Source organism: Drosophila serrata, unplaced genomic scaffold, assembly GCF_035046125.1.
Source record: "Drosophila serrata isolate PLE 108 unplaced genomic scaffold, ASM3504612v1 contig_382, whole genome shotgun sequence".
Lineage (NCBI taxonomy): Eukaryota > Metazoa > Arthropoda > Insecta > Diptera > Drosophilidae > Drosophila > Drosophila serrata.
Window position 1 is genome coordinate 6,124,712 of NW_028257280.1, and position 9,931 is coordinate 6,134,642.

The 9,931-nt window shown below is 41.1% G+C and overlaps 2 protein-coding genes across 2 annotated transcripts in view; one reads left to right on the forward strand and one right to left on the reverse strand.

Annotated features, from left to right (window-relative positions):
• The window catches only part of Timp (Tissue inhibitor of metalloproteases), a 13,136-nt gene extending 12,251 nt beyond the window's left edge, over positions 1–885 (forward strand). Inside the window, exon 5 of the mRNA XM_020955303.2 lies at positions 13–885. Coding sequence (XP_020810962.2) covers positions 13–207 — 195 coding nt within the window. The 3' untranslated portion in view covers positions 208–885. The remainder of the gene's footprint in view (positions 1–12) is intronic.
• Syn (synapsin) overlaps positions 1–9,783 on the reverse strand; it is a 26,802-nt gene extending 17,019 nt beyond the window's left edge. The window contains exons 1-8 of the mRNA XM_086840728.1: positions 9,579–9,783; positions 5,933–6,090; positions 4,168–4,244; positions 3,562–3,896; positions 2,787–2,950; positions 2,647–2,718; positions 564–707; positions 393–497 (exon numbers count right to left, since the gene is read on the reverse strand). Of these exons, the coding sequence (XP_086696854.1) occupies positions 393–497; positions 564–707; positions 2,647–2,718; positions 2,787–2,950; positions 3,562–3,772 (696 nt within the window). The 5' untranslated portion in view covers positions 3,773–3,896; positions 4,168–4,244; positions 5,933–6,090; positions 9,579–9,783. The remainder of the gene's footprint in view (positions 1–392; positions 498–563; positions 708–2,646; positions 2,719–2,786; positions 2,951–3,561; positions 3,897–4,167; positions 4,245–5,932; positions 6,091–9,578) is intronic.
• Between the last annotated feature and the right edge of the window lie 148 nt (positions 9,784–9,931).

Consider the following 9,931-nt stretch of genomic DNA (forward strand, 5'->3'; position numbering starts at 1 on the left):
CTAATCCATCAGGTGACTCCCTGCTTCCGTGATGCCTGCCTGAAGGGGCCAAACTATGTGGACGAGTGCAGATGGTCGCCGCGTGCCAAATGCGAGACAGATTTCAGTGCCTGTATGCCGCACAAGATTAATACAAAGCACGGCATCGTTTCCCGCTGCCACTGGCGACGCACACAGCTCTACAGAAAGTGTAGGAGTGACCCATAAACCGGAAGTTCCCGGAAGTCCCTTCAAATCGGCTCCGTTGTTACGCTACCCCCCGTTTCTCTCTCTGTCCAGAGCTTTAATACGTACGTTATGCCTAATGTGTTATTTATTAATTGATGCTTTTGAAAATGTAACCAGCTCCGAGCAGCTACTTAATTAGTGTCTAGCCTTAAATGTTCACTTACCAAATCGCGTGGATTGGGGAAGAATGTCTGTTCGATCAGAGGGAAGCCGTCGCGTCCCAGGCGCCGTTGCAACTGCAACAAGTGCGAGAACACCCAGGGTTTGTCCTGCAATAAAAATAAAATAAAACCCTGGATAAACCCCTGACACATTTATAATCTCCGAAACCTCACCTGGAACTGGTAGATCGAGTGCAGCGAATTGATGCTGGGCACTCCGCCGTACTTCAGGCCCAGGATCGTGGACCGGAAGTCGCTGGATCCGTCACGCGGCGGCTGACGAATCAACACGAAGTCCGGCCGAAAAGAGCGCGCCACCTGGTTTTTTTTTTTATTATTTCGGTGTGATATTCCAAACGAAAATTTAAGGGATAATTAATAAACAGAGAAAAACTCACTTAGATTGTAGAATGCAAAACGCTTGAAACACGTTTCTTTTGTAATGTTTTTAAACGATAAATCCATAAATACAACAAATAAAAGTAAATATTTGTAAGTGGATGTACTTTCATTGTGAAATTAAGGTATACGGATACATTTTTGGGTGTTCTATTTATATTTATTTGTTACTTTTTCTGCTGATAACCTCTTAGTAAATAAAACCGGTAAAACCAAGTTATTTTGATGAGAAAGTGACGCCAGCTAGGTCTGAGTAAGCGCATAATTTTCGTGGTAAGAGCTTTTGGCTGCCTACTTTTGGGCACTGCATACAACTTATTCCGACAATATATTGTTTGTTATCAAATAATTTTATAATATAGAAAATATATATACCATTAACATTAGGAACAAATTTTTAAAAATATTTAGGACTATTATTTGAAATGCTTAAGCTTCTTCGATTATACCCTTAAATGGTATTCTAACTTTAGTCAGGAGCTTCTAACTCAGTGAAGAAGTCATTTCCGACTCCATAAAGCATGTATATTCTTGATCAGAATCAACAGCCGAATCGAACTAGGCATATCTGGTAGGAAAATAAATTTTCGAAATTTATTCTAAATTTTATAAGAGGATACATCGTTAAATTTGTCAAAAATTGACATAAAAAATTGACAATTTTTTTTAATTTTAAAATAAGTATGCAGATTAATTAACCAAATAAAAACTAACATATGAAAAGCAGTCCGAATTCAAATTAAGGCTTTTTTGGCTTCGTTATGAGAATTTTAAACATTGATTTTGTCGAAAAAATTGACATTCATATAATGGAAATATTTTAAGTTTTGTGATAAATTTCCAATTCGATTTTTCAATTCAATTGCAAACTGCATTCGTGTACCAATTTCAACTTTGAAAAGTAAGCTTCCTTTCTTGTTTTTGAACTACATTAGCATTTTCCACATTCCAATATGTAAAAGCATTTTTAAGGTGTCGTAAAAACCAATTAACTGCAATATCTTTTTATTACCAAAGTAAAATGTTTATGGAAACCTTAAAGCATTTCGGCCATGTTCTACTTCCCTTGAACAGCATTAAATTTGGTTTTATATATATTTATTATATTTCCAAACTCTCTATCCGCAATCCAGCGGGCGTCTAATTTCCTGGCCAACAGAAGTGTGTCGCCATATCATTCCCCTTCGGTTGCGTATTTTTGTAAAGCCACAAGTGTCTTTTATGGCCACTGACACACGCAAATGCAATGGCAGCATCGTAAAGCCAACAAAACGACTTGAAATAAACAAGTGGAAATGGAGCGCCAGAGTGTCAGAGCTACGCAAATAGGAAAAAATGCGGGGGAAAATGGAAAGCGGTCAAAGGCTGTTGATAGACTGTTGTGCCAGTGCCAAAGTGTTCCTTGGGTGGTGGATTAAGCACGCAAAGCTGGCCACCTAAGGCCCCATATTCTGTCCCCTTCAATGTCTCTATTACTCTGCAGAGTGCAGGTGGACAATAAAAGCCTTGGGCAGATAGCTCGCATCTACAACTGCCGGACACTGCCATTGCACTAATTAAGCACAAACAACCCAGGTGGGCGCACTGTGAAAAACTATTATTCATAAAAAATGTATGGCTCGTAATTAAGACATAACATGTTGGCTGTAAAAGGGATAATTTAGGGGCTCACAATTCGTATATTATTTGCCCAAAAGGAATGCTGTTTTATACAACCTTAAAAGGATAATATTTACCTAGGATATTAGATTAAATTCCATATATATTAAGGAAATAAATAAGTTCCCTCTCCAAGTGTAAAGATAATAATTATGACTTAAAGATATCATTTTTATTTCCAGTGTCGAACATAACTCACCCGAGTGCCACTGCGATAGGCAGCCATGGTGACAACCGGTCCGGTGTCCGCACTGGAGACCACAGTGATATCCTGCCGTGGGACATCGTAATTAGCCCGATTACCGGATGAGGCATGCGAAGAGTACTGTATGTACTTACCCTGAACTCAGCTTGCTCCACTCGGATGTCGAAGTCACCGTGGAGTCGCCTGCCGCGGAAGTACTTGGACCAGTCCGTGTTCTGGTCATCGAGAACCAGCAGCGTGAAGTACTTGTCCTTGTTGAAGGTCGGAGCCCGCTGTGTGGCACTCTGGACCGCAGCTCCTATTTTATTATTTGTGTGGGGTAAAATGTCAGTGGAGACCATGACCAGAAGTCATAAGTTAATCCCTACACTCAGAAGAACAGCACTCTTTTTGCCTCAGGAAAGGGTATTCAAAACATTAAGTATTAATAGAGGAGAGTAAGAAATATTGGGTTTCAATACGTTCTTGTAGGTATTTTATATTATTTATCAAGTATTTTCGAATATCTTTGAGAGATTGGTAGAATTTATATCGTATTATAGAACGAAATTCGGGTTAGTTTAATAAAATAGTACATTGTTGGGATGCATCAGGAGTTAATACTTTAATCTTGACTTTACGAAAAGCAGATCTACATAGTTTATTATATAGATTATAAATATACTTTCTGAAATATGGAGAATACCCTTGGCTAATAAGTCGGCCTGCGAAACAATTAAATCATTTAGTCATTAAATTCTAGTCTACTAAAATGACCACTAATTTACTACTATGAAGATAGGGAATTTAAATCCATAAGACAATGACTAGGAATGATTTCATGATTCCTGAAGAGTCTGCTTGTATGACAAGTATTTATTTGTTCTGAGTGTAGGTGATTCCCCGTCCAAATTGCATTCCAATTCGTACCCAATATCGAGGCTCCCTGATCTCGGGCAGCACCGGTCAAGCTTTGAACCCTCTGCAGCAGGGATTCACGCGACTTGGCCGGACTGGTCGGGGCACTCACTCCTCGTGGCGGAGCAGGTGCTGCCGTGGTCGGTGCCTTGCCAGCTCCAAAGCTCAGCGAGAGTTCCGGAGCGGCTCCCGAGGGTTGACCCGGTGCCGGAGGCGGTGGCATATTCGGCGGACCACCGCTGGTCGCTGGCGGCTTCGTCGGTTGGTCCTGGATGGGACGAGCCGCCGGCGGTAGGCTGTTGGGATCGACATCGTCTACCTCGGAAGACAAGTCTCCCGAGCTGAATCTGTTTATTATTCGGGTGGAGTGTGTGTGTGGTGTGTGTTCATGGCGTGGGTTTTTCATATCCCAGACAAGTTAAGATGTCACACAGTGTGCAGTGCAAGAGGGTGAGGAGAGAGTTAAACAAATGGAGGGCGACGCAGAGATTCGCCCGGAGAGAAAAGATAGAGAAGGACGAGAGAAATAGACGAACATATGAAATTTCAAATTAGTCTCATTCAACTGGGCCCCCCCGCTCGAGGAGGGGGAGGCACTTCCTTTTTTAAGGTCTTTACCTTCTCTTCAGGAAATTAACATTGGAAGTGAAGCTCGATTTGAACGACGAGAAATTCAGGGTGCTGCTTTTTGGCTCCTTTTAAAAGAAACATTAAACAGAAACACAAAAGTTGATATTTGAGTTGATTGGCGGTTAACGCTTAGTTAGAGTGCTTTCAATTTTGGGCATTCATCGGTTAAAATACCAGAATTCACAGTGCATAGACATTAAGGCATACATATGTATTAAGTTAAAGCGTCACATAAACATAAAATAAGGCATTCTCGGCAAATACTATAAAACATATATATGTATGTTAGTCCAGCTATCTAAACCCAATTCCCGTACCCTTTAGTTAATGGGATTCTGTGCTGTGGTCAGCAATTTTCACCTAGAGCAAAGTTATCCCTTTGATCCTGGGACTGCCCTTGCAGAACTTTCTCTAATTGAGTTAACAGCTCATGGCCCTCAGGGCGTATGCGCAATTTGGTCACTTCGAATGTGCATTTGCACAGTGAAAGATGGTAAAAATCGTAAAAACCATTACCGTGAGTGGGACGGTAATGTAACGAAGTGGGTGGAAAACTCATTTCAAATTTCATATGTCCAACTGGTTTAATGATTAGTAAATTTTGCATTTAATGTTGATTCGATAACGAATCCCCCTCCAGTACATTTCACTTACAGAATTTGCCCGGAAGGCAGAGCAAATGTGTTCGGTAGACCGTGAGATGGCAAAAGTTGCATTTTACGGATAGGAAAATGTTGTGAGTTCGTGTGCAGCGGACGGAGAGAGAGTCGAGAGTTAAGTGAAAACTAAAATTCCATTAAAAAAATTGCAATAAAGGTGGCTTAAACTGAACTTTAATTAAAATAAGCATCACGAACGGGACATAAAAATGAATGGCATGAGGACAAAAAGTAAGCTGAAGATGGCAACAGGTGTACGAGACAAGGACACTAAAGGACAATGGCCAGTCGATGGTATTTCGCAAAAAAGCTGCCAAAGGAGACAGTAGGGGGGAAATACACTGGGGATAAACTGAGGGAAAATTGAAGAGATTACGAAAGAGATTCTTATGAATTTTACTTTATTCCATATATATTTTTCTTTAAGAGAATCTAATATATTTTCCTTGGTAGCTTTACCAATTTTAAATGTAATTGTATTGAAAAGAATGTCTTTAAATTCCGAATTCTCCGTGGCTCTTTGAATGAGCCTTTTTATATGTCCAAGAGCCTTTTGTGTGGCACAAAATGTCAGAAATCAATTGGCAAAGATTGGGCCAGTGGCCTTCGAGGGGAGCCCGGTGCTCGGTGCTTGGTGCTTGGGCCATGTAAACAGTGTCAAACACTTGTGGCCAAAAACGGCGTTGTGCGTTTTGTATTTATTGTCGTGGCCCGCAGGCCTACAGCCACTGCCAGTGCCACTTGAAACTTTTCAGTTTTCCCCAAATCCCTCCTCCTATATAGTATTATTATGACGGTTCGGTTTAGTCCCAAGCATACACACACCCAAGCAAGGAAAACCGACCGCCTGCGGGGCTATTTGTGCTTATGCGAAAAGGTTTGTGGGGAAAAACAAAAGATGGAAAACTGAAAAGCAATTTGTTGATGAAAGCGATGCCAGGCGTTGGCCTAATATACAGTATGTGTGGTGAACATAATGATGTGTATGTGTGGCATATGTATTTAGAGTGATATAATTGGGTGCCAGAGCCAAGCTGTGGTGAATGAGCAGTAGTAGGAGATGAAGCCCAAGATCTCTCCGGGAACAGTCTTACCGGTGGCGGGGCGCAGATTCGCCCACACCCTGCAGTTGCGATGGCGCTAATATTGACAGAGGTCGACAATTAAGTCGAGCAGTTGGCCTCCGTTTCGCTTTTTGGGTTCTCCTGTGGTCCCACACAGAGTCGAAGGTCTATTTGGGCGCGATTTAAATCTGTAACAAAGTATAAGAGGATTATGTTCAGTCAACAAATAAATCAGCAAGGAAAGAACCCTTTTTCCGAGGGTATTGAAAAAGGTAAAGGAATTAAATTAAATGGGATTCTATTAATATTAGAAAGCACCTTTTTGATTTTAGAAATACATTCAAATGTTATTTTTGAAAACATTTCTCTACAAGGAACTTTAAGCAAATAAATATACGTTACAATAATGCAAAATCATTATTTTTAATGAACCTTCAAAGACCCTAGCTATGCCATTCAATTAATTTATATTATTTCTGCAAATATCCTTTTTTTCCTATGCCAAACTTTAAGTAGGAAACCCTTTTATTCAGCTCGCTTCAGTTCTGTAACTTTTCGCCAAAACAAAAGTTGTGCAAAAATAAGAAAAAAGGGGAAGACAGAAAGCAAATCAACTGGGACAGCTATCAGGCAAAGGATGTCCAGCCAAGTGGACGAGTGGATGGATGAATGACTGAGTGACTGAATGACTGAATGAAAGGACTGAGGAGGCGGCATCCCGTGGGACTGAAGCTGGGGATGTCGCCTTTTGTGGCTGCCAAACATTGTTTTTGGTTCATTGCACTGCCACTGGCCGCTAACTAGGACAAAAGCACACAAACACGGATATACGGATACAAACACGGGCACGAACACATCCCCAGGCTCATGGGGACGCGCACCGAAACAAATCTCGAACACTTGCCACAAAATGTTGCATGTAAATAGCCGGCGTCCCTGGCACTGTGTAAATAACACCTAAACAAATCAGCAGGCACAACCTTTTTTCTGTCCATTCGTGTGCTTTCCCTTTTTTTTTGTTCGTGGTCCCAGCTAAGTGCGGGAAAATTGCGTTAATGGGTCCCCGAGGGTCACGCGGCATACGAAATGCTGATTCACTTATCATAACTAAAATATTCAAGGCAGCACAGGGTTGAGCGTCAGCCGTAGCCTACTTTCTTGCGTGCTCCTCCTGGCCCTGGGCTCCCTAAGTCGGTTTTGGATGCACATAAATTAAAGTTCATTACAAAGTCGAAACTATTAAAATTTGGCTATTAAAATCGCTTAGTTTTCGGTGCTAAGCTTGCTCCCTGGCTTATGACATAAGCGCTCGTAATGAGTTATTGTGGCTAAGCATATTACGTATACGCAAAGGACGCCGCGCTGTCTGCGAGGCCCCCACGAACACCGGATCCTGGAGGCGTCTCTCAAGAGGATTTGCCACCTCCACCGCTCTCCTGACCTGAACCGAAGCTGTGTGTGAAGGCTGCTCTTGCCACCAGAGACCGAGACAGGTCTGACATTTGGCATTTTCCTCTACGCTCTCTCGAAATGTCAGAGTTCAGCGACAAAGTGAACACAATCGAAGGAAATGAAAGACTAACTCGCAATCCACCGACTGACAAGTCTAACCAGAGCATATAGTAATCGATTTTAATATTGATGGCCCCGATTGTTTGTTTTTTTTTCCCCCTACAAAAAATAGCAATAATAAACTTCTTCCGGCACCGTTGGGGGGACCAAAACAACCAAACTTTAAGCCTTATAAAATTATCCTCCTGCTTGGGCCTTGTTAGTTGCCAAATTAAGTTGGGCAAGCCCCATCAAATTTTCGGCTTTTCTTGCATAATTTATAAGCATCTAGACTCGGGTTACAGAGGAGACTGTGAAGGAGGTAAGTTTTCTTGAGCAGAATTTTATAATAAGAAGAAGTATCAGAATTATACTCTTTTTAATAAGTAAAATATAATCACTAGACTTAATATTGATTTTCTTATATAAAAACCAAGGTTCTTCTTGGGTTTCCTGTACTGAGAGTGGCCTGTACTTTGTGTGATTGTCAGTGAAACTGATTTGCTGAATATTTTTGTACAACAAACTCGCCTCATTCCCGATTACTCTCGCCGTGTGTGTGAAAAGTTTTTGAATTAATAATCACAGTAACGTGTTGAGGGTCTCGGCAGTCGGTTCCCCATTTGCTCACAATACTCGAATTCCTCCCGACTTCTGTTTCCCCGTTTTTCTGTGAGCCCACAACTTTTTGGCCAGCACAAATCTGTGCCGGAAAAAGTTAATAGCTCGGCTTAACCCCTGCCTCGTGGGTGGTTTTGGGTTCGTTCTCGGTCTCGGGTTTCCCCTAGTTCAACTCACTGCGAACCACAATCCATCAACGTCAGTGGCAAATTAAAGTTCCACTTTTTTATGGCAGCTTAAGCAGTTGCACTGACTGTCAACTGGTTATATAAACTGCAGTGCAATAGAGGGGTTAAAAGACGGAGGAAACTCCGGCCGGAGAGTTGCAGCACCTGAAGCCACATTTAACCCATTTTCCAGCGGCATTTCCTTTCTAGACGCTTTTGTGCTGACATGTGCGTTCGCTCGTCATAAAACAGAGCTTAATGTCTTTTCGATGGTAATTAAAAAAGGCAAGCATTCGAGTCTAAATTGTGGCACTGCCTTATGCCAAATGCCAAAATGTGGCAGGTTCTTTTGATTGGGGTCAATGGCTTTTGCTAGAAAGTTGAGAAAAGTTTGATTTGATTGAAGGAATAAGAGAGTGAGAGTGTTCTGAAAAATATAAATTTGTGTTAATAATTTAATTCTGTGCTTTGTTTTTTCTGTGACACTTAAATAACCCAAACTCTTACTTCAATTAAAATTCAGGGTAAACGGTAGAAGGGGTTTCGCTGAAAATCATTTTTAATGAAAGCATTACAAATGTCTGCAAGTATCTACAACATATATATAAATCTATTTACTTTAGGTGCAAAAATATAACAAAGTTATATAATTTTCATCAATTAATATTTTCAGACATTCTATAGCTTTTAATTTATTTTTCAAGAACCTACTGTTCTATTAACAATATAGTTTCTGCTTTGGGAAACCCCAGAAAACAAACCAAAGCCGCAGTGAAAACAATTTCCCGCTGCATACTTCAAGGAGTTCAGCGGAAAATAGTTTTGCTACCACTTTTGCTGTGTGCATCTAGGATTTTTAATTAATTTTTTGCCAACCAATTAGCAGTCTCAAAACCGCCACTCAGAACTGTTTGCCGAAAGACCGCCCATTGGCAGTGGGTTTGTGGGTTAGCAGGTTGCCCTGGAACATGGAACCAAGAACCTAGGACCCACCATCAACCCCTCATCCCCCTCACGAGAACACTTTAATCGCCAGCTAAGTCGCGCTCTTTGTTTTACTTGTAATTCAATAAAGCGCTGGAGGAGGTTTCTCTATCCTCGGGGTCTCCTCAGTTTTGGTTCAGTTTTGTTGTTGTTACGGCGTCTGTCTGCGGCGCTTATCACGTACCAACACACGCAAACACACACACATACACAAATATACACGCACACACACACACTGGCAAAAACACACAGACACTCACACACACACCGACTAGCTGATACAGAAATTCTTATATATTTTTTTCCTTTTAGCCGTGTTTCGATTTTTCTTTTTATCCTTTTCATTAATTTACCAAGAAAGCAAGAAATCCTTGGGAATTTTCCTGCCAAAGCGCGTTTTAATCCTTGTAAGCGATGGCTTTCGATGACCAAAAGTGAACACAAACTTGAAGTTTTAGATAATTTTTGAGATTTAAACTAGGCGAATCAAATGGAAAGCTAAAGGATTTTATTTTTTTGGCTGAACTATCAACGACGGTGATGAAATTTTCACTGAGCGAGTTCGCTTTTTAGCCAAGAGTTTCCCACCAAAAGGAAAGCGAGTGCAAAGGCATGTGAGTGTGAATGGAGAGTAAATGCGAGAGCAAGAGAGAGTCAAGTTTGAGAGAGGGAGAAATTTTTAGTGAGAGAACCAAAATAAGTTAAT